The sequence below is a fragment of the Populus nigra genome, chromosome 4 (assembly GCF_951802175.1).
Source record: "Populus nigra chromosome 4, ddPopNigr1.1, whole genome shotgun sequence".
In the NCBI taxonomy this organism is placed as follows: domain Eukaryota; kingdom Viridiplantae; phylum Streptophyta; class Magnoliopsida; order Malpighiales; family Salicaceae; genus Populus; species Populus nigra.
In genome coordinates, this window is record NC_084855.1 from 11825209 (window position 1) to 11849000 (window position 23792).

General features: G+C 34.0%; 2 protein-coding genes across 2 annotated transcripts; both read left to right on the forward strand.

Annotated features, from left to right (window-relative positions):
- Nucleotides 1-2479: 2479 nt before the first annotated feature.
- Nucleotides 2480-9889, forward strand: LOC133692054 (DEAD-box ATP-dependent RNA helicase 8-like). Its single transcript, XM_062112725.1, has 10 exons — nt 2480-3379; nt 4713-4773; nt 5497-5731; nt 6316-6554; nt 7769-8020; nt 8096-8276; nt 8427-8515; nt 8653-8726; nt 8827-8968; nt 9549-9889. The coding sequence occupies exons 1-9, from the start codon at nt 3072-3074 to the stop codon at nt 8903-8905; spliced, it is 1518 nt and encodes a 505-aa protein (XP_061968709.1). The 5' UTR covers nt 2480-3071; the 3' UTR covers nt 8906-8968; nt 9549-9889.
- A 4439-nt stretch (nt 9890-14328) lies between these two features.
- On the forward strand, nt 14329-23509 carry LOC133692569 (transcription factor MYB17-like). The gene is made up of 3 exons (XM_062113618.1): nt 14329-14461; nt 15404-15533; nt 22509-23509. The coding sequence occupies exons 1-3, from the start codon at nt 14329-14331 to the stop codon at nt 23191-23193; spliced, it is 948 nt and encodes a 315-aa protein (XP_061969602.1). The 3' UTR covers nt 23194-23509.
- Nucleotides 23510-23792: the final 283 nt, after the last annotated feature.

The window sequence follows — 23792 nt, forward strand, 5'->3', positions numbered from 1 at the left end:
AACAAGATTTCTAAAACTGACATGTTTTTATAAAAACAAATAAAGAGAAAAACACTTGAATAAGAAAAAATCGATTAGGGATATACATTTTTTTACTCCTTGTTTCAAATAAATATAATTTTTTATTGGAGTTCCATTAATTGTTTATTCAATAAACCATATTGCTATTAAAAAATATATTTTAAAAAATAAAAATAAAAAGAAATTTTGACTAAAAAACAATTTTGTTTCATAATTAAATCATTATTGTTATTATGAATATCCATTTGTATTGTTGCACAATTAAATAAAATTTTGAAAAGTTATCCATATCACTGATCAAATATTTACATATAAATTATCTTTTGCTTCTTGTTAATCTTTAATTAGTGTTAAAAAATATATTTATAGTTTATCAATTAATATATTTTTCAATTCATTTTATAAAATACAAACATTTTCTCTTAAGTTCTCAATTAAAAATTTCATGATACTAAAAAAACATATCCATAATGCTAGAGCCTTCTTCTTTGGCATTGCGAATTAGCTTGGAATATCATCCTTAGCATAAAAATAGATACCTTAATTAAGAAAAATCTAAAAGGCATAAATATTTCAATGTGCCATATAAGATATTTTATTATAGATTGGCATAATAATATATCTTTTTTCCCTTACTTTTTGTCACTTTGATTCTTCAATTGGTTTTTTTTTTATTTTATTTTGATCATTTAAAATTGTATTTCTTTGGGATTAGTCATGGTAATTTGTTTTTATTCCCATGCATGGAGCCCTCACAATGTTAAGGGAATATTTCATTGTTCAGTTAATGCTCGATTTGATAAAATAATATTTAATTTTATTAATTTATAAGAATTGGAGTTTTGGAAACCAAATTTGAAACTTCAAACAATATTGAGTTTTTCTTGTTTACTAATATTAGTGGTTGATTTGCACAATCAAGTATATTTGAAAAACTTTGGTGCTTGATTTGGCAAAATAAAATAAAATTATGTTTATGTAAAGGAATTGAGAGCTAAGAGACTAAAATAAAAACTGAAACAAATATAGCGGATCGGGATAAATGGTTATGGTAACTTGGTTGGCATGTGTGTTGCACGAACCAAAGTGTGAAAGTTGTTCATCACACTCTAAAGGCCTAAGTGGTGGATTCTAGTTACGGAACATGACCATCCATTGTTGCGTTGGATTTCTCGCGACAAAAGTTTCCTGATGAGGCTTTGCATGTACTAGTTGGAAGAGTGTAGCGACTTGTTTTTTTTCTTTCTTCTCCTTATTTTCTCTCTTCTCTCCTCAGGATTTTGTGTTGCTCTGCCAAAAATAAAAGATATCCAGTTATTTTGTTTTTGTTTTAAATTTGACCATGGTTATTGATTGCTATTTTTTGCTATTGTGTCCTTTTTTTTAATTGATTTTTTTTAATTCAATCCCTCGACATTTAATTTCTTTTAGTTTTTATATCAAATTTGATTATTATTATTTTTTTATTTGTTTTATTTTGGATCCTTTTTAAAATGTTTTTTTATTCAATTTTATCCTTTAGAATTTTAATTTATTTTTTTTAATTAATTTTGGTCCTTATTCTTATGATTTTTATTTTTTTTATTTAAAAACCTTTCTTGATTAATTGTTTATTTTTTCAATTTCATCTCTTAGCATTTGGTTGATTTAGAATTTAGTTTTGTGAATTTTTCGGTTTTGTTTTTTATTAGGTAATCTTGACCTTGTGACCATGGACACGAGTCTGGAAGATTATCTCGAGTTAATTTTGGTATTTTTTAGGTTTTTTTTAAAAAATTTATCTTTTAATATTGGGTTGATTGGAGATTGAGTTTTGTGATATTTTTCACTTTTCTTTTTATGGTCACGAGCTTGGTACTTCAAGAGTATTTTAAAAATTTAGGATACTTTAAATGTTTTTTTATAAAAAAATAAATAAAAATTAATTAGCATTTCGATTTATAGTACTTCAAGAGTACTTTAAATATTGTTTTATAACAAATAAAAATAATCATAAAAATAATTAGACATAGCCACCAGATCTAAAACTATAGAATCTCGCTTGATTACCAGACCTAAGATCTTGAGTCTGAAATTACTATTGGTTTAAGAAATTAAAATATTTTTTATAATAATTTTTTATTTTTAAAAAAATATTATTAACCAACTGTAAAAAAAAAATGAATAATATACTAATTAATTATGATTTGTAATTTGAACGGTATCCTTGACAAAAACAAATTAGGATCTGAGAAACATTCAAACCACAACCAAGGTTTGCCCTGCCATCCTCTCTCGTTCTTGCTTATTTAAATTAACTTTACATTCAAGCTTTACAATTAAAAAGAAAAATCCTCCGATTTTCGTAAAACAAAAACAAGGGCCATAAGCAAAGCAAAAAGAGCAACAAACATCTTTGTGCGATCATTATAAAAAATATTTCAATAAAGGTGGTGGCGGAACACAATATTCAAGAACAAGGAGGGCACCAAGTGCAAATAACAAACAATCTTGAAGCCCTAGGAGCCGTTTCCTCCTCCTCCCCATTTTCTCGCCTTTCCATATAAAAAACACAGACACAGTACAATCGCCACGAATCATCCTATTCATTTCCTCTCTCTGTAGAATTCTTAAAACGGAACCATTCAATTTCTCTAAAATCACTCCATTCTCTCGTTTTCTCCTCAGATCCGTACCATTCTGACCCTCGATTATACATGTCCTCCCAACGGAAACCCCACCTCTTCACTCCCTCACTGAACCAGTGATACCCTCCTTTTCCTCTCTAATTTACTATTTCACCCCGTCAGATAACCCTGGGTTTTCTTTTCTCCCTCCACACTGTATAAAATTTCAACTTCCAACTTACAGAAGAAACCTCCAGTCTTTAATTCTTCGAACCAAAACGTTTCCGTTTGAATCTCATTGATCCTTGTAAGTATTTTTTTTCCAACCGTCGCAACCTTGAAACCCTAGGCTCAGATCGTTCTTGTTTTCTAGTTTTCTGTACAAATTTTGGAATTTGAATCGGTGATTTAGTTTCCTAGTTAGGGTTAGGCTTCTATTTTGTGATGAACAACAACAATAGAGGAAGATATCCGCCGGGGATCGGTGCCGGTAGAGGCGGAGGTATGAACGCGAACCCTAATTTTCAATCAAGGGTTCCGCAACAGCAGTATGTGCAGAGAAATTTCGGTCAAAATCATCACCAACAACAATACTATCAGCATCAACAGCATCACAATCAGCAGCAGCAGCAGCAGCAGCAGCAGCAGCAGCAGCAGCAGCAGCAGTGGTTGAGGAGGAATCAGTTAACTGCTGCGGATTCGAGTTTTGATGAGGTCGAGAAGACTGTTCAGTCTGAGGCTGTTGACTCGAGGTCAGCCTTTATTCATTCAAATATTTACACGTGGATATTGATATTTTATTACTCGTGTGTGATTTTTCTTAAATAAATGTTAACGTGTCGCATGAGCTTTGCTATTGTTTGGAAAAGAGTTGATTCTGGAGTATTCTAAGATTTGCACAGAGATTGTTCGCTACAAGCCTATAATTATAAGTTATCATAAAAGGATGAGGGGTTGGAAAGCCTTGGACTGGATGTGAGCTTGGCTTGGTATTTGGTGATTTGGTGTGATGGGCTGGTCAATGTTCGCATTTAATAAATTGCCACAGCTTGCTCTGAGAGGCAGTGGTTGTTTACTTGTATGGGAACTATGAAGCAAACTTAACAAGTTTCCACATCCTTACCCATGGGTTCACTCGGAGGATTCCAAAAGGAAAGTTCATGGGTTTTCTTACCGCTACAAGTGGTTTGATGGATGTATCTTGTTCCTGTTTGATTTAAATTTCAGTTTTTGAACTACCTCTGCAATAATTGATGCATCCTTTGGGTACTTTATTAGAGGTGTTTCACTAGTTTGCAGCATTTCAACCTTGTTTGATCGTAATTTCGCTTTCAAATATTTTCATAATTTTGTTGTCTTTTTTAATCATATCTTGGTCCATTTTGAACACCATATGTGCTCCTGCTATAATGATTGCCCTGCTTGCTGCATGAGCAGAACTACCTTTTGTCTTAATAAGTAAAAGAAGATTTATTATCATTTTTGGATCAAGACTCTCCATTATGATTAAAAGTTTGTTTTGATAAAGATTATTCATCTAGAACACAATAAGTACCTTACTCGTTAAAATTTCTAAATGGTAGCAGCTTGCTAATATTCAATGGGAAGTGCTTTTCACGAGTGATTTTACTGTAAGACTATTAATTTTCTGTTGACGTAGTTTTCTTAAAATCTGCACATTGGTAGCAAGTTTTCAAGGGTATTCTATTGTGAATCGAGATTTCAGAAATTTAAAATGTATCAGTAGCTATTGTGGGAGTATTCAGTTAAAAAAAAATTACTAATTTGATTACAAAATCTTGTTAAGTGCCAGTCATCTGATGGATTTGAGACAAGGAAGTGACCATGCCATCAAAATGAACCACAAAGATTTACTTGGCACCCTCTATTTACAAAATGGTCTCACATGAAAGAGCATCATCAGATCATGGGCTTTTGTTGGGATTTCTAGATTTCTTACCCTGCTCTACATGCATGGCGCTAATCTATGCTTGTTCAAGTCTGATCCTTGAGTTTTTGCGACCATGCAATGCTTGTTGTAGACTGAAGTCTTATTGTCTTGTATTTTTGGTTTCTTCTATCTAGTTCACAAGATTGGAAGGCAAAGCTAAAGATACCACCAGCAGATACGCGATACAGAACTGAGGTAGGGCTTTTAATCAGATATTTACTTTCTCATGGTCATGGATGCTGTAATATTTTGTCACACGTATGTTAATTTGTACGCATAAATTTATTGTATTTGGAGCCATGACCAATATTTTTCTTCTCTCTTTTGGAGAGGAAGCATTGTGTGTTCAGCACCTGGCTGCATGGAAACTACAAATTATGTAAGATTGACTATGGAGTCTGACATTGACTCTGAATTAGGAGATTGATAACTAACTTCATGACAAGTGCAGGCCATGTAAGGTTAAAGTTAAAACTTGTACCCTATGGTTTGTTAACTGCATCCAGGATTCCTCTGAGTAAATTGACGAGTTTGCTTAGGAAACTGAATCACTTGTTTACTCTCATATCATCTTTTGAGTCATATCTGTTCCTTTCATGCATGAGCCATAGCAGATGAATGTCCTTTACATGCACACTTCTGGACTTCAAACAATGATGCTTTAACCTTAGGTTGTCTTGTCTTAACAAGATAGCTCTGCACATGTAAAGAGCATTCATGCGACTTAAATATTGTATGACGATGTTTGAAATGGTTTAATGTTGTAGTCTGGTAGATCCTTTGTTTTCCTTCTAAAGATCTACTTTCAAAGAACGATGGAAGTACTGTCTAAAAAATGAGCTGTTGAACTTCATTAGTAAACTTTTTTAAAAGGGAATGACTATATGAATCCCATTTCACTATTTAAATGTCTTGCAGGATGTGACAGCCACTAAGGGGAATGATTTCGAGGACTATTTTCTGAAGCGTGAGTTGCTTATGGGAATATACGAGAAGGGTTTTGAAAGACCATCTCCTATTCAGGAAGAGAGCATACCAATTGCTCTTACTGGTAGCGATATTCTTGCTAGAGCTAAAAACGGGACAGGGAAAACAGCTGCATTTTGCGTCCCTGCCCTGGAAAAAATTGACCAAGACAACAATTTTATTCAAGGTCTGATATTCACAATCACTAAACTTCCTTATTCACTATGTACATGCACGTTTATTATATAACGACCATTGAGATTATTTAGTTGTGTGATTGGACTATGATAGCTGTACATCATGTAATCTTCTTTATTGTTGTTTGCATTGGGATATTTTCTGGTTGCCTCAAATTCAACCTGTCTTAATCCAGTTATGGAAAGATGACTGTATGTGTATGGTTTGTTGCTTTGACATGTAATAATAACTTCCAGTGGCTACCATGGCATTTAGGAGCATATTACTTTTAGGGTTTATGGATATGAATTGATAATAAATGAGAAGATAGGAATATAAGAACTGTTCCACGAGGAGGTTGGGATGATGTTTTGAGTGTGAAGGAGTTCTGCTTTCCTTTTAATTTACAGCCATAATGTTTTTTTTTTCAAGCAATGTCAAACATGAGCTGATTATTTGTAAACAATTCACAAATAGCAGCCTTTCTTAGCTCTTGGTTTTATTTGAAGCTATTTAAATTTAATTTACTTATTAGTTCTGGATATATATTTATGAAAATTGTATTTGATGACTTAATTATGCATTTGCGTGCAGTTGTGATACTTGTGCCAACACGTGAGTTGGCTCTTCAGACATCACAGGTTTGTAAGGAGCTAGGGAAGCATTTGAAAATTCAAGTGATGGCCACCACTGGCGGTACCAGTCTAAAAGATGACATTATGCGTTTATATCAACCAGTCCATTTACTTGTCGGAACTCCAGGAAGAATACTTGATCTTGCAAAAAAGGGCGTGTGTATATTGAAAAACTGTTCAATGCTTGTTTTGGATGAGGTGCACTTCAACCCAGCTAGTCCTTAGTAATATCACTGCATGATAGTTTTGTGTGATAATTGTTGTTCGACTTCTATTTCTTTTAAACTTTTAAAAGTTGTTGAAATAGGTATATTGATAGTACAGGAGGCTGGTTTTGGTTTTTTAAAGAACACGAGCTTTGTTTAGGTTTCTCAGTGTTCTGGCTGTCATTTATATATAGATAGATGGCAACTGGAACACTGAGCCAAAGCCTATCAAAACTGTTTATAAACAGATGACAACTGTTTGGATTTATAGATAGATGACAACTGTTTGTATATGTACAAAATGGTTGAAGGATTGTTGTTGTTGGCTGTGTTAATTAGCATAGGACATACAAATAAATGCACAAATGATTTTAATTGACTGTTTTAATATATAAAAGAACTCTTAAAAGTTGGTTGAGATAATATTATCTGGCTGTTTTTAATGCTCAATATACTTTTGAAGACTTTGAATTTTGGTGATGGTTGAGGGGATTTTTTTCTCTGTTTCATGTTGGCTGAGAAACTATTCTTCCCTGGCTATTTGCCATGTAAATATATTTAAACTCAATTAGCCAACTTTATTTATTTAGTGTTGGTTTAGTTCAGATTTTTTTTTGGCTAGAGAATGAAATTAACATTGCAATATGAAAATTGAGAGCGAGGGGAGAGAGACAATGAAATCGGGGTCTTTTGTCTCTCTGCCTAGCAATCTTGTTGTTGAGGGAGAAGGAAGATGTGTTTGTTTGAGCTCTAGGAAATAAATGCTCTAAAACATAAATGAAAAAAAAAAACCTTTATTGCTGTTTTTCAGTGTAAAAAATGATATATTTTGTCATAAAAAAATCTGGCTCAGTGCTGTGATATACATATAAGCTGTGAACTATCTGGGGTCTTTTAGTTTTCCTCAAATGGTAGATGTGTTTGCATTATGATGATGTGTGTGTATGCATGTGCATTCACTTGTAAAGTGCTGTTGGACCTTTAATTACATGATCGCTTATTCTTTTAATTTTCTACTTAGAAATTTTGCACTTGCCAGATGAAGGCTTCCAGCCACATTCATGAATCTTCAAGTTCACCAATTGCTTCTTGCAGTTTCTTACCTAATCAGAAATTAATGTGCTATCTAATTATTATAAGTGCTATGATTGAGTTTAATTTTTTGACGGACAAGCATCTGAAAGTTTATTGCTTCATGTTCCCCAGGCCGATAAGCTTTTGTCTCCAGAGTTTCAACCTTCAATAGAGCAGCTTATTCGTTTTCTTCCTTCAAATCGTCAGATTTTGATGTTTTCGGCCACATTTCCTGTTACTGTTAAGGATTTTAAAGATAGATATCTAGAGAAGCCTTATGTTATCAATCTTATGGATGAACTTACTCTCAAGGGTATTACACAATATTATGCTTTCGTTGAAGAACGACAGAAAGTCCATTGCCTGAACACTCTTTTCTCTAAGGTTTGATCTCAACTAAACAGCTATTATGATTCCTGCTTTCTTTTTGAATATGATGCCATTGTGGTGTATATGCAGCTGCAAATAAACCAATCAATCATCTTTTGCAACTCAGTGAACCGGGTAGAATTACTGGCCAAGAAGATCACTGAACTTGGCTATTCATGTTTCTATATCCATGCAAAGATGTTACAGGACCATCGCAACAGAGTATTTCATGACTTCCGCAATGGTGCATGCAGGAATCTTGTCTGTACTGGTGTGTACTTGTGTTCTTAGCACTCATGAATATCTTTTCTTTTTGCTAGTAGACTTTCATGACTTCCTCCTTTTGCTAGTTGAAGTAGTGGTAATGTGTGCTTTGCATATGCATTGATCAAGTCCTGATGATACACTATGCTTGTTGCAGATCTTTTTACCAGGGGTATAGACATCCAAGCAGTGAATGTTGTTATAAACTTTGACTTCCCCAAGAACTCAGAGACATACCTTCACAGGGTATGTTGAATTATCCAATCAACACTATGGCAGACATTTTTATATTCTTATGTTTGTTTTGTATACTGTTTTTGTGAACATTATATCATTTTATATTCTTATTATTTTTAATACCTCTTTGTTTGTTTCACTCTCAGGTTGGTCGATCAGGAAGGTTTGGACACCTTGGTTTAGCTGTGAATTTGATCACTTATGAGGACCGGTTTAACCTGTATGCATTTTTTCCTCTGCCTCCCACAGTTCCACTTGAACTTTGCATCTATTATTCGGGAATTCCCTGACTTAGTTAATGTCTTCTTATTTTTCTGCAGCTATAGGATTGAGCAGGAACTAGGAACTGAAATTAAACAAATTCCTCCACATATTGATCAGGCAATATATTGCCAATAACCTGTGCTAGATGCCTCTCTCTTTGCATTCAACAATGGCGAGTAGCATCAGTGATTAGCAATGGTGAGTAACATCAGAAATTTTTGCTTTCATGATGATAAGATATAGATCAACTGACTCTTAAGATCAATTGCAATCAATCTTGTTCTGATTCTATGATTTTTGCTTCAAAGAATGAAGAAGAGGAACATTGGCTTTCATAGATCAACTTGAAATGAAACTGCATGCTAGAATATCAATTACTAAATTGATGCTCTTCTGTTAGAAACAGAAAGCAATGTTTCTCTGGAATATGGTGTTAGTTAAGGTGTTGGATAGAATAATCAGATCTATGTTGACTATTGATTGGTGAGTTTACCAGATAAAGCCGAATTGGATTATGGTCCATTGTTTTTCCCACCCAATATATTCCATGTTTCAAAAGGGGAAGATCTGTTATTATGAATTACAAGACTTAGTTACACATCCTTGATATTTTATTTGATTAAGAATTGGTTCAAATGGAATTTCATAAAAGTATTGGACCCCCCTTTTTGTGTGATAACAATAAAATGTTTTGAATCTGTCGCGATGTTTCTTTGGCCACTGGGAAATATCCCACTAGAGACACGTCACCTAACCTGAATGAACTTTGATGTTACAGGGTTCAAGCTGTCCAATTCAAGATGAAATAGCTCTGCATCCGAGGGAAACTTCTAAGAACTAAATATTAATTGTGGAAGGCTTATGATTGCTTTATGCGTTTAATCCTGGAATGCTTTAGTTAGTTTCTGGATGGAGTTTTAACGGATTATGAAATCCCAGATAGATAGATGCTTGGTCCAGTTCTGGTGTTGCGTTTGATTTCATTAATGCTCTGGTTTCATATTATCTGCTCTTAGTTTTCTTACTGTTGAAGAAATGAAGGCTGTACTTCATGGAGATAAGATCAGTTACTCCTCTCTTGGACTCTTCTTCCGTTAATAAAGTCATTAACCTAGGAAATCCCCTGGAGCGTGTTTTTTGGTACTTGGTTCCAGTTTTTTTGTCTTTGGGTTGTGAAAAGGTTTTGATGATTGCTCAATGTGACCAAGTTTCTTTCACGACATGAGACGCCTGGATAAAAATAAGTTGTCAATCTCGAGCACTATATTTTTGGTATGTCATGCAATGGAGTCATAACATCAAGATTATTATCCTACCCATGCATGCTCCTGGATTTCATTCTACATGAGCAGAATCATCACTTTCATCCTTCCCCCACAGGGACTAATATGGTTTGTTTTTGCTGCTTTGATGACTACAATCATGAGATGACAGCAGAAGCACCTAGCTGAGTCGCCACAGCAGCCAAAAACTGTTCTGGGTTTTGATTCCAGCTATATGGTATTAAAGCAATGCAAAGGTCTGGATGTTGAACCGGGAAGCGAGTGGCTGCAATTTGGCTGGTTAGTGTGTTTTTTGGCACTGGTGAAAAAGAAATAAATTAATTTTCTTGACAGTTTTGACGTTGCATGTATGAAAAACAAAAAAATAATTAAAAAAAGCATAATTTTAATTAAAATTATTTTTTAAAAAAAACCTCTACCATTGTACACACCAATTTAGTGGGAGTGATGCTGTTCTTCTTGCGCTCGTCTGAAGATGTAAAGAACGCTAAGGACTGAAAATGAAATGAAAATTGAACTGGAGACCTTTTTGGGAACTGAAGACAGTATTTTCTACTATCATTTATGATGGAAGTAGAAATGTACGGACAATTCAGATCTGCATCTATTCCCGGCGGGTTGCGTGTAAATGGCCCACGGTTTAATAAATGCAAGAACTAGAGGGGTTAAAAGTGCTCTGTTAATCGCCGACATCATAACTGAAAGATTGATCACTTGAATACGAAACCTTTCACCCCTCTTCATGGCAAAACCGCTAGTCTTGTTATAATTATAATTATAATTATTATTATAAAAAAAAATCTAAAAGGAGAGGAAAAACTACTGTAGCAGCCATTCATAATAAAAGTACATTTTGAAAACCAACCAGATAACTAGTTGCCCGGTTAATATTGTTTTTTTTTTTTTAAGGTATTAACCAGTCATTCCGTGCTGATGGAGGATAAATTAATTTTTATATATTTTTTTAATGTGTAAAATAGTTAGTTTTAAAATCAATTTTTTAAAGTTAATGTCTATGGACGTTTTGTATTTTCAATTTTTTCAGCTCAATAAAATGATGTAAATAAAGTAGAAATTTTCTTTAACTTGTGTTAAGAGATATTTTTGTATTTTCATTCGAATTTTTTTTTTTGTTATTACTAGGTTTGATAGATGAGCATTATTATAATTTTATAAATATAAATATTATTAAAAAATAATTGAAAAGTGCGTTACATGGGCTAGTGTGTAATGGTTGCGGCGCTATTTAAGCTATGTGTGTGCCATCCCCTAGCATCAAAATGCTAGCTTTTGAAACGACAACCCCTTCATTTCTGGGTAGTATATATGGTTAATGAATCTTTGATTTGGTGCGGATTATATTTTTCTCTTCGTTTCTCTCTTTTTATTTTCAAGTTTGTTCGTATAAATTCTTAAAGTAAATCTTTAAAATGTCTTTTTCTTTTTTCTTTGGATTTGTTCTATACTCTTTTCATTATTATTTGTTTTATTTAAAACAATTTATGAAATTAGATATTTTTTTCAATTTCATTCTTTAATTTTTTTGTATGTCAGATTTGATTCCCTTCTTTTTAATTGCTCTTTGTTTTGTTTGAATACAATTTCACTATCCTTCAATTGTTTTCCTATTTGATAAAAAACTTTGTTGGATGTTTTAAATTAATATTTTTTTATTTTATCTTTTTATATTAAATTGGTTAAGAATTTAGCTTCTTAATTGAATATGAGTCTAGGATTTTATAGGTTGCGGGTTCAGGAAATTAACTCGAGTTTAGAAAATTCATCCGAGTTTGCTTAGTTTTTTTTTCTTTTTCTTTAAGCTCATATTTTCTTAGTTTCACCATTTAGTATTTATTTAATTAGAAATTGGGTCCTGTTAATTTTTTTATTTGTTTTCTATAGGATTTTTCATTGATTTTGAATATAACTCGGGTTATCTAGAGTTTTTTTTATTTCTCATTCTTTTTTTAAATTTATTTTTTAAGGATATTTTATTTTTTTAATTAAATGAATGAATGGATTAAATATAGATATGAAATACTAATTTCATAATATTTTTTTGGTTTTCTTAAATATAAATAAAGAGACGAGTTTGGACTTTGGAGATTTCAGTATTTTCCCATTAACCATATAATTTGTTTTTTCATTATTTGAACATTTTTCTTGGATGAAAAAAAGAGAGAAGAAATTCGAGTGTAGTCCGCGTATAGCAGGGCCCGTAGCTAGTTTCTTCTGTGATTTGTTGGGCACTGTAAAAGAATTTCTTTAAACCAATGGAGCATAGACCCATGTTCATATAGTTTATGGTAATCAAGTCTTTGGAGTCTTTGACAGTTTGTTGTGTCCCATCAGATTTTACGATCACTTGATTTGACGTGAAAGGAGAGAATAAAAAGAAGAACAGTTCAAAACGACATTTGAACTTGGTTTGAAGCTTGTAATGATGCAGCATCCACAGTAAGAACAACGAAGCACTAGAACATATGCTAAGAGTAAGATATTTTGCCTTTACTCCTGCTAATGTGGAATACTGGCATCATTATAGTCGTCTAGTCGAGAGGCTTGGAAGCGGAGATCTTCCATAGACGCCGACCTTAAATTTTGAGTTCATAGACTCACAATAGATTTTATCCTGAAAAGACGTATCTTAATGAGAGAAGCGATACCAAAATCTGTAAGTTATCTAAACCCTCTACTGTTCAGTCTGTAAACACATACAAGGCCACAGCATTCATGCATGTGAAGGCGTATGAAAGTTCTAATTTGCGGAAGAAGCACTGCAGCAGCTGTCAGTCAAAAACCAGGGAGCCATGGACCTCAAACCGCGAGACCTTTTGACTTGTTGCTGACTGTATTTATTGCAGTTCAAAGGACATGCCACAGCCCCCATTTTTGACATCTTTTAAATGGGCTTCTCGCCATCCTTTCCAACAAACAGACAAATAAGCCATCAAGCATTCATCATTTATGATCCTTTTCTTCTTTTTTTTTCTGAAAGGATCTTTATGGTAAGATCATAAACGAGTGATAATAAAGGGCCCCACATGCCCCTACTTAAATGCCAGGCTATCAGATAACTCTTAAATTTTGTGTAAGAGGCAAAAGAAAAAAACTGAAACCCACAAACCTAGTAGTCTCTGCTAGCCAGCCTTTCCAAATAGTAAGAAAAAAAAAAAAAAGGGAGGTGAGTTTTCTTTCCTTGCATGTTCTTCCATACTTCGGTGCAGTAGCATCATGTCCGGTTGTTAAATTCTTACATTACGTTGACTTTTGTGATCGAGAAGCAATCCTGATGAGTTAACTCTGTGAGAAGATTTATTATTTTATAATTTTATATGCTCCTCATTTATGATATTTTCATTTTTTATAAGATTTATCGTGTTTCTTTATCACAAAAAGTAGTCCACATAATACATATCCATACGAATTTATCACACATTAAATAAAACGGGTCTATCCTAGTCAACAATCTAGCTGTCAGTATAATATTTCAATGGAATGATTAATTTATTTTAATTGAAATTGCTTCGCTTCTGCTTTGCTATATATGTTTAGAATCCTTCTCGGTTCATTCTTGAATCTTACAAGAAAAAAAACTCCAACATATAATACTACAATTTACAGTTTTCAAGAAAGTAATTAGAGGGGATGAGCGGGTTAACATATCATGGTCTGTCCGTACAGTGTAGGTCATCGTGAGCGCCATCATTTCTCTCTTTCCCCATAAATTTTCTCGCTGTCAAGAATTCACCATTAATGCTTTCGCTTTCACCTTCACTGTATGCCCCTCTCACTTGCCTGTTCTGTTCAATGAAAAATGTACGTCAAAAACAGAAAAGAAACCCCATATTAATTAACTCTCTTCAATTCCCTCTTAGTTCTTAGTACATGTTTTTGGTTCAATGATGATACAGGACCTCTCTCAAATGGGACAATATACCTGTAATTGCCATGCATAAATACTCACACTTACAATATACATGTATTTATTGCATTGCCGGCTTGAAACTTGCTGATAATCCTTTCTTGCACAACCCGCGTTAAATTATCACTTTCGATTTCCCTAGATAAGATCACTCAAGCATTTAATTTATAGCTTCTCTCTCTCTCTAGTACAAAGCTTTTCTCTTTGAAAAAGCATGTCTTTGTATGCGTGTGTGGACTTTACAGGCTATTGCTTTTGTTTTTTTACATTCATGGTAAATTAAGAGTGAGTGCCTAGCATTTGTTGGAACATTGTTGCTGTAATAAAAAGTGAAGGATTCGGTCAAGAAGATGGGGAGGACACCTTGTTGTGATAAGAAGGGTTTGAAGAAAGGGCCATGGACACCTGAAGAAGATGAGCTTCTTGTTACTTACATCAAGAAGAATGGACATGGCAGCTGGCGCTCTCTCCCTAAGCTCGCAGGTATTTCATATAGTTAAACTCTAGCCACTGCTTTCTTTTGATTTAGGAAGCTGAAGTTGCATTGATCTTAGTTTTTAGCTTTCATGGAGTTGTATACATACATACTTACATACATATACATATACATATACATATACATATACATATATGTGTGTGTGTGTGTGTGAGATCACCAGCTTCAAAAGTGCTGATAACGTGTTGCACTTGTAGGGTCAAATAGAATATTTGTTGGACTTGGATAGTAGAACTATTATGGTATTGTAAAATGCTTTGAATATTCAAGTGGTTAAATTCTACAAGCTACTTCACAGTATTGCATTCCTTCCTGATGAATTGATGTTGTCGCTGTTTGCCTGGGCAATGTTTATCTGGATGTTCACAACCAGGTGGTAATTGATTACTTCACATGACTATTTAACACTCAAAACTAAAATTAATTTATTGATATCTTTCTTTGTCTTGATCTTCGTAATTATCAACTCCTTACTTGTACGAAATTAACTTGTCTGCTATAGGGATGTTTTCTGTTGTGTTGATAGGAATCTGCCCACTCCCGAGAGGATTTTGACCTTTTAGAAATTTTCTTTCTTGAAAACTTAACTTTCTGTACTTGAATTTCCTGCTTGATCGATCATATCTGCAAAAATAATAAGTTCCATGCAAAATCTGCTTAATCTCAGGTAACTTAGAAAATGGTACAAAACTTTTATTTAATAAAAATCTTGAAAAATATATAATGTATATTTGTTAATTATATTTTATAAAATAAAGATTACCTTCACTTAAAAAAAATAATCTTTGAGTAACTTATTAGATATATATAAAAAATAATAATAAAATATTTCTTAAATATTTTAAAAGATTTCATTTATAATTTTCCCAAAAACCGCATTCATCTTAAATGGACTCTGATCCCTTGTAACTCTTTTCTTTGTTTTGCAGGTCTTCTTCGCTGTGGAAAGAGTTGCAGGCTTAGATGGACAAACTACCTCAGGCCTGATATAAAACGGGGTCCCTTTACTCTCGAGGAGGAGAAGCTTGTCATTCAGCTTCATGGCATTCTTGGAAACAGGTAGTTTCTAACTATATGAAAATATATAATGCTCAAGTAATTCATAATTAATTTAATGGACAAAAGTGGCTTAGATTAATTGTTTTCGTCTAATGAAGCATTAGGATTGTGACTGAATAGAGTGTGTGCAGTGAAACACTTCTTGGCTAACCGATTCTCTAAATATAGGTGAGCTACGAATAGAGTTATACTAGAATCTATTATATATAAGGATCAACAGAATCCTCTTCAGATTATGTTTATAACAATTCCCTGATTATGCCATCTAACACATCATTTAATCCTGTAGCCTCTAACACATCATTTTCCTCCCTGTCCTTCATCACCTAATCATTAAATTATCTTCTTCTAGCTATCTCCTTTGACGCAGTCAAATACTACCACTATTGTAGACCCAACATCTCTTTGGATATGTTGATGGTTTTGTTGTTATGCCTTCTGCAATTGATGCTTCTGGTTCAAAAAATCCACAACTTGTTAAGTGGCTATAACTGGACCAATTTGTGCTAAGCCTTTTACTGTTTTCCTTAACCGAGGAAGCCATATATCTGTTGAGGTTGGTTACATTCTTATCATGAAGTTCAGTCTATGTTGGAGACCATTTTCAATCATCGTTCCAAATCTCATGAGCTACGTCTAAAAGGTGACTTGTAAAACATGAAGAAGAACTCACGTAGTGTTGAAGAACTTGCTAGAGAATTCAAAGCTACCTGTGATCAGGGGCTGTTATGGGCAGACTTGTTGATCACCTTGACAAATGGATCATGAAGAATGTGTGTAGATAATTAGTTCTCAATAGGATTTTAATCAATTATTATTTTTTTATTTTTCAATTGGATGACATGCTAAATATAATGACACAACCTTAGTTTTCTCTAAGATTAACTTAAAGAGTAGGTACTATTAAATTAAGATCCATTAGGGATATAAATAGAAAACTATGTTTAAAACTAATGATGGATTATATGAGTGACTAGTAATGTATTTTAGCTTTTTCGATGTACCAAATATTTTTATGAGAGTAATGACACAAATAGTTAGGTCATTTATGAGAAAATTTTTAATGGTGTATTTTGATAATATCCTTATTTATAACAAAACAAAGAAAGAGTCTTTAAGTCATCTTATTCAAGTCTATACCATCCTAAAAAAGGAAAGTTTGTTTGTCAATGTCAACAAATGTTCTTTCTTTGCAGATCAAGTGGTTTTCTTAGGGATTATAATGTCATATAAGGAAGTTTCTACTGATCCCTAAAAAGTCCAAGCCATAGTAGATTGGCCCGAGCCTAAGAATATTCATTAAGTTCGTAGTTTTTTGGGCTTGTGACTTTCTATCATCGTTTTATCAAGGAATTTAACACCTTCACATCACCTATTGTAGATTGTTTGAAATAGGGTGAGTTTCAATGAAGTAAATGAGCTAATAAGGCATTTGAGGAGGTTAAGAAGAAGATGATGGAGGCCCCAACCTGACTTTACTAAGGTATTTGAAGTAGAATGTAATGCCTCAAGAATTGGTATAGGTGAAGTACTTAGTCAGGAGCGTCATCCTGTAGCCTATTTTAGTGAAAAACTTAACAAGGCCAAACAAAAATACTTAACCTATGATAAAGAATTTTATGCGATGGTTCAGGACCTGCGCTATTGGTGCCATTATTTTCTACCACAGGAGTTTGTTCTTTACTCCGACCATGAGGCCCTCCACTATCTCAACTCCCAAAAGAAGCTCAACCATATGCATGGTCTTTGTGTTGAGTATTTGTAAGCCTATTCATTTGTTTGAAACATTAATATGGAATGGATAATAAAGTAGTAAATGCCTTGAGTCACCGAGTGACGATGCTATCCGTAATGAGTGTTGAAGATACTGGATTAGAGAGACTTAAAGAGAAGTATGAATCTTGCCTAGAATTTAGAGACTCAAATGAGAACTGTTTTATAGATGGTTATCACCTCTACAAATGATATTTGTTTCAGGATAATAAGGTTTGTATCCCGAAAACAGCAATGCTTAAATTTTTTATATGAGAGATTTATACTAGAGGTCTTTCAGGACACTATGAAAGAAATAAAACCATTGAAGAGGTGAAACGTTAGTTTTTTTGGTCTAGTTTGAAAAGAGATGTAGCTAAGTTGATAGGTCAATGTCAAACTTGTCAACTAGCTAAGAAAACAGAACACTGGGCTCTACACCCTATTGGTTGTTCCTACTTGCCTTTGGCAAGATGTAAGTATGGATTTTGTGTTTGGTCTTCCACGTACTGCAAAGAAGCATGATTATATTTTTGTGGTTGTCGACTGCTTCTTTTAGATGACCCATTTTATCCCTTATATTAAAACCACAAATGCTTCCAAAGTTGCGAAACTTTATTTTGACAAGATTATTATCAAATTGTATGGTCTTCCCCAAACCATAGTCTCAGATAAGGATGTTAGATTTATGAGTTATTTCTGGAAAATCCTTTGGTATATGGTGGAAAATAAGTTGAAGTTTTCTAGTGCCTACCACCCCTAGACTAATGGTCAAACTAGGTAGTTAATAGAAATTGAGGCAACCTTTTGAGATGTTTAATGAGTGATCATAATAGAAATTGAGATTTGGTTCTTCCTACGACCTAATTTACCTATAATAGCTTTATTAATAGGTCAATAGATATGGGTTCCTTTGAAGTTATACATGGTTACAAGCCTATGAAACCTTTAGACTTTCTTCACATATCTCTTCATGCTAGGGTGTCGGAGTCAACTGAATCTTTTACACGTAGAGTTAAAGATTTGCATGTTGAGATCACTAAGCAGATTCAAACAAGTAATGCGCCATATAAACTTCAAGTTGATTTACAAAGATGATATAATAAATTTAATATAGGAGAATGTTATGATATGGATTAGACCTAAACAATTTCTTTCGGGAATTAATTGAAAATTGCATGCATATAGTGTGAGGCTATTTAAAGTGCTACAACGGGTTGATCCAAATGCTTATGTTCTTGATTTACCACTTGATTTTGGTATTAGCTCTACATTTAATATTAAGGATCTAGTTGCATACTAGAAACCACATCCTATTCCAAATGATCCCTATGAGATGTCACCTGACTCCCCTCCTGATGATCCTATTAAAACCTTTACCCCTCTTACCTTGATCTCAGCACAAAAGGATAATACTGATGCTATTCTGGATGAATAAGTTGTCTATAATAGGATGGTAAGGTTCAACGATTTCTAGTTCATTGGGGGGCCCGACCTGATTCAGATTGCATTTGGATCACTAGAGATACTTTGCGGCAGATTGATCTAAATTTTTTAGAGTACTATCAAAGTCATCCAGAGCTACACTCGATGAGGTTGAGTTTCTTTAACACTGTGAGAGTTGGTGGGGACACTAAACCCACACTGCAGATTACACGAGTATATAGATGGAGACGACATAGGATGACCCAACCTGTCACTATTTGGTTGGGAGACTAAGCTTGTTTGGTCCTATTTTATTGTTTTATTTTATTTATTTGACTTATTTATGTTAGATAGGTTTAATTGATGGTTTGAGTCCAATAGATGGATGTTTTAGGGTAATGCAGTTTATATGTTTTTTTTTTCAATTTGTGAGACAATTTTTGATAATTAAATAAAAATGACAGACTTTTCCCTTCCTGGACTTTTTTTTCTTCTTAGCTTTTACCTTTCTTTACTTTTAATTCTTAGCTTTTTTCTTTCTTGCTTTAATTCCTTTTGTTCATGGATCCGCATCAATCACTCTCTAATTTCTATTACTTCTACTCATTGTCAATGAGCTTATTTTGATGTTTGACATGCTTGTTTAGGTCATATATCTAATTTCATTAATTTTTTTTTAAAATATCATCAGTTATATGTGACTTCATAGCTTCCCAATCCTACTGTGTGTTCTAGTTGTTAGCTTGCTAAAAGTCATCGTCTTTCCTTTCAACTTAATGATAAATGTGCTTAATCTATATTAGAACTTATTCATTGTGATATGTGGGGTCTATATACAATCTCTTCAAATCTTGGTTTTAAATTTTATATAATATTTGTTGATGATTATTCAAGATTTATGTGGCTCTATCATTTGAAACTCAAATCAGATTTCTTTTAGCATTTTTACTCATTTTTAAAAATTTATGGAGAACCAATTTTTGATTAAAATTAAGAAATTTCAAAGTGATAGAGGAACTAAATTTACAGTTTACAAATTCCAAAACCATTTAATTCAATCTGGAATTCATCATTGAATGTTTTGTCTATATACTCCATCATAAAGTTGTCACATAAAGCATAAACATAGACATATAACTAAAACTGGACTTGTTATACTTTTTTATTCTCATGTCCCTCTAAAATTCCAGGTTGATGCCTTCAACACTGCCACTTTCACAATTAATTGGTTACCAGCTTTTACACTTTATAACATGTCTTCATTTGAGATATTATATGTTAAACCACCATCTTACTCTAATTTTCATCCATTTGGATGTTTAGTTTTTCCCTACTTATAGATTATGCTCCTCACAAATTGAATCTATGTAGTTGTTCATGTGTTTTGTTTGGCTACAATATGTCTCATCATGGTTTTCATTACCTTGATCGTTTAACTAATCAAGTCTTTGCCTTTAGACATGCTATTTTTTATAAACATAAATGTCCTTTTTCAGAACTTCATTACTTTAGATCTCTATTTAGTTTCTTTGTTAATGCATTTTTTGAGCCAATTCCAATCATCACCACAGACTCTGAGATCCATTCCTCACAGCAACACAATTCTTTATCACTACCGTGTTGCTTTTGTTTAACTAATACATCTACAAGTTTTGTGTCACCATCTATTTTGCAGGATTCAATTGCAAAGCCATCTTTGGCACATGAACAAGACTTTAGATCCTCTTCATAATCAATTTACATGGCTCTATCATCATTGGATCATCTCTTGCTGGCTCTAGTCTCCTAGGTACCTAACCTATGCAAACTCAAGTTCAAGTTGGCTGTTTTAAACCAAAACACCAAACTCATGTTTGCACTATTCTAGATTCTAGCCTTTTTCACTGTTTGCTTACCATGCGTGATCCTAAAGGTTTCAAATCAGCCACTAAACACCCAGGTTGGACATCTACGATGGATGATGAAATTCAGGCTCTTCAACAAAATCAAACATTAAATCTGATACCTCAACAAACTCATAAAAATGTTGTGGGTTCTAAATGAGTTTCTCGAGTTAAGTATTTATCAAATGGTTTGTATAAGGGTACACTCAACTACTGAGTCTAGATTTTACTAATATTTTTAGCCCTGTTGTCAAGGCATTCATATTTGAGTCTTTTTATCTCTGGCAATTCCAAATCATCAATTAGCCTCTATGTCAACTTGATGTCAAAAATGCATTCCTTAATTGTTTTCTATAGGAAGAAGTATACATAGAACAACCACCCGGTTATATTGATTCCTAACATCCCACACGTGTGTAAATTCCATAAAACATTTTATGGGCTAAAACAAGCTCTTCAGGCTTGGTTTCCTTGTTTTATCTCATTTCTCATGGATGTTGGATTTTCTTCTAGTCATGTTGATTCATCATTGTTGTTTTTTTCAAAGGTGATAATTTAATTTATTTATTATTATATGCTGATGATATTATTGTGACTAGCAACAATTTGATTCTTCTTGATGGCTTTATTAGGCTACCAAAGACATGGGATTCCTAAGCTATTTTTTAGGCCTGGAAGCACATCAACATTTTACTGGTCTTTTTCGTAATGTTAAATATGCATACGAAATTTTGCTGTGTGCACAATTATTGGACTGTAAACTAGTAGGCAGTCCCATGGTAGTTGATCAACATCTCTTTAGCACTGGTTTTGGCTTTGATGGTCCATAGTTATATCGGTTTCTTGTTGGAGGTCTTCAATACCTGACGATCACCAGACCGGGCATTGCTCATGCCATCACTGCTGTTTGTCAATTTATGCACAAGCCATCCGTTGCTCACTTTCAGGCTGTAAAACGAATCCTTCGCTACATTAAAGGGACTTTTTGGTTTGGTTTATCTCTCACTGCATCTTCTTCTCAAGCTCTTCTTGCTTATTTAGATGCTGATTGGGATGGTTTCCCTGACACGAGAAGATCTATTTCTGGTTATGCAATTTATTTTAGTGATATCTTGTGTCCTAGAGTTCTAAAAAGCAACCAATGGTATCTCGATCAAGTTGTGAATCTGAATATCGAGCAACGACTCTTACTGCAGCTGAAGTCAAGTAGCTAATTAATCTTCCTCAAGACCTCAGAGTATCTCCATCCTTGCCTCCTGTCCTGTTTTGTGATAATAAAAGTTCTATTTTTCTTGTTGTCAATTCCGTAACACTTAAACGTTCTAAACACATTGATTTATATTATCACTTTGTTAGAGAACGGGTGGCTTTGGGAAAACTACAGGTTTGCTACGTTCCAACTGATCTTTAGATTGCAGACATGTTCTGTTATAGAAGGACCAACAAAATCCTCTTCAGATCATGTTTGCAACAACTCCTTGATTATAGGAGATAACCATAGACAGCTAGATTTGAATTTGTATTTATTTAAATGTGTTTTGCTATATCTATAACTCTACAACTCCAGTATAAATAAAACTAGAGTACCACAGAAAAGGCAGCGTGGTGATTTCATAATCCTTTCAGCTACATTCTTTGAACTCTTGCTACCTTTTTTCAGCTGACTGTTCCCCTTATAGATGTTTGCGTATATATACAAGCTAGGGTGAGTTTATGTTTCTGTTCACGCAAATTCGATTTATCGATTTGTTTGGTTCAAGTATTCTGTGAATTTATGTTTCTGTTCATGCAAATGGGATATAATTGAATCCTGGAACTCTTCTTTCTTCTTAGTGAGTTTGGTTGCTTATATGCGGTATAGACCCTTTTGCACTTTGTAATTAACTCTTGCAAGTGTTGCATCAATGACATTCAGGTGGGCGGCCATTGCTTCTCAACTACCAGGGAGAACAGATAACGAGATCAAGAACTTGTGGAATACACACCTGAAAAAGCGCCTTCTTTGCTTGGGACTTGATCCCCAAACTCATGAGCCCTTTTCATCCCGTGGACCAGTGAATAAAGGACCTGCATCCCCAGCTACTCGCCATATGGCGCAGTGGGAGAGTGCTCGGCTGGAAGCCGAGAAACGCCTTTCAAGGGAGTCCTCACTCTTCCTTCCACCGATGGTGGAAAAAATTGATTGTGATCACTTTCTGCGCATATGGAACTCTGAAGTTGGAGAATCCTTTCGAAGGATCAATATGGGAGACAATAAAACTGCATGCCAAAGTCCTGTTTCTCAGGCATCTTCATCGACAAAATGTGGATCAATTTCAGCTATCACTGCAGATATTATCCCCAACTTATCACGGTCCCCCGCCACAGCAAGCAATCAAAATGAAGATATGGAGTGGAAAAGCCCCAAATCCTATGCAGAAGATGTGCTGGCTGGGTCTGATTCAAGTTCAGCTGAATTGGAGGATTTAACAGACTCCACATTACAACTTCTGCTGGATTTCCCCATTAACAACGACATGAGCTTCTTAGATAAAAATATTGACAGCTATGCCCCTTCATCTGCGATGTTGACTGGACCCTCCATGATATGCCCTCTATGAAGCATGCACGAAAATGTTGCTGTGTATAATGAATCTTCTTTTGCCAGGATGTTCATATGCTCTTTTTTGGCACTACAATTCTGAAGCTAGTTTGAGAGCAAAGAAAGTTAAGAACCAAGCCAGCGGCAATTGTGGGTAGTTTTTCAGCCTACAGTTACAGTTACAGATGGTGATGTTAGAATTTCCTTTCCTAGTTTTATTTACTCGGTACCTTGCTGATTATATATCGAAGATACATATATACTTTGCGACCTAAACTTCCAGGTTTAGTTTCGCAACTATGCTATATATGCGATGCTAAAATCATATTTTGCCAGGATAATTGTTTCTACTATCCAATCTGCACCAAGCTGCACCAGGTTATGACTCTGTTTTGTGAAGATATTGGCATGATTATGTTAATGTGATTTTGGACTCGATGATATTTATTTACGTGGAAACTGTACCGTGTAGGAATCAGCAGTTGATGCTAGCCCTTTACCCTGCCATTGCAATATGGTAGATTAGTAGTGTTATGTTCCGAAAGGGAAGGATACTGCTGAAGGACCAAAACACAGCCTTTCGATTTTGTATAGACCTAGTTGTGGTGGTATAATGTT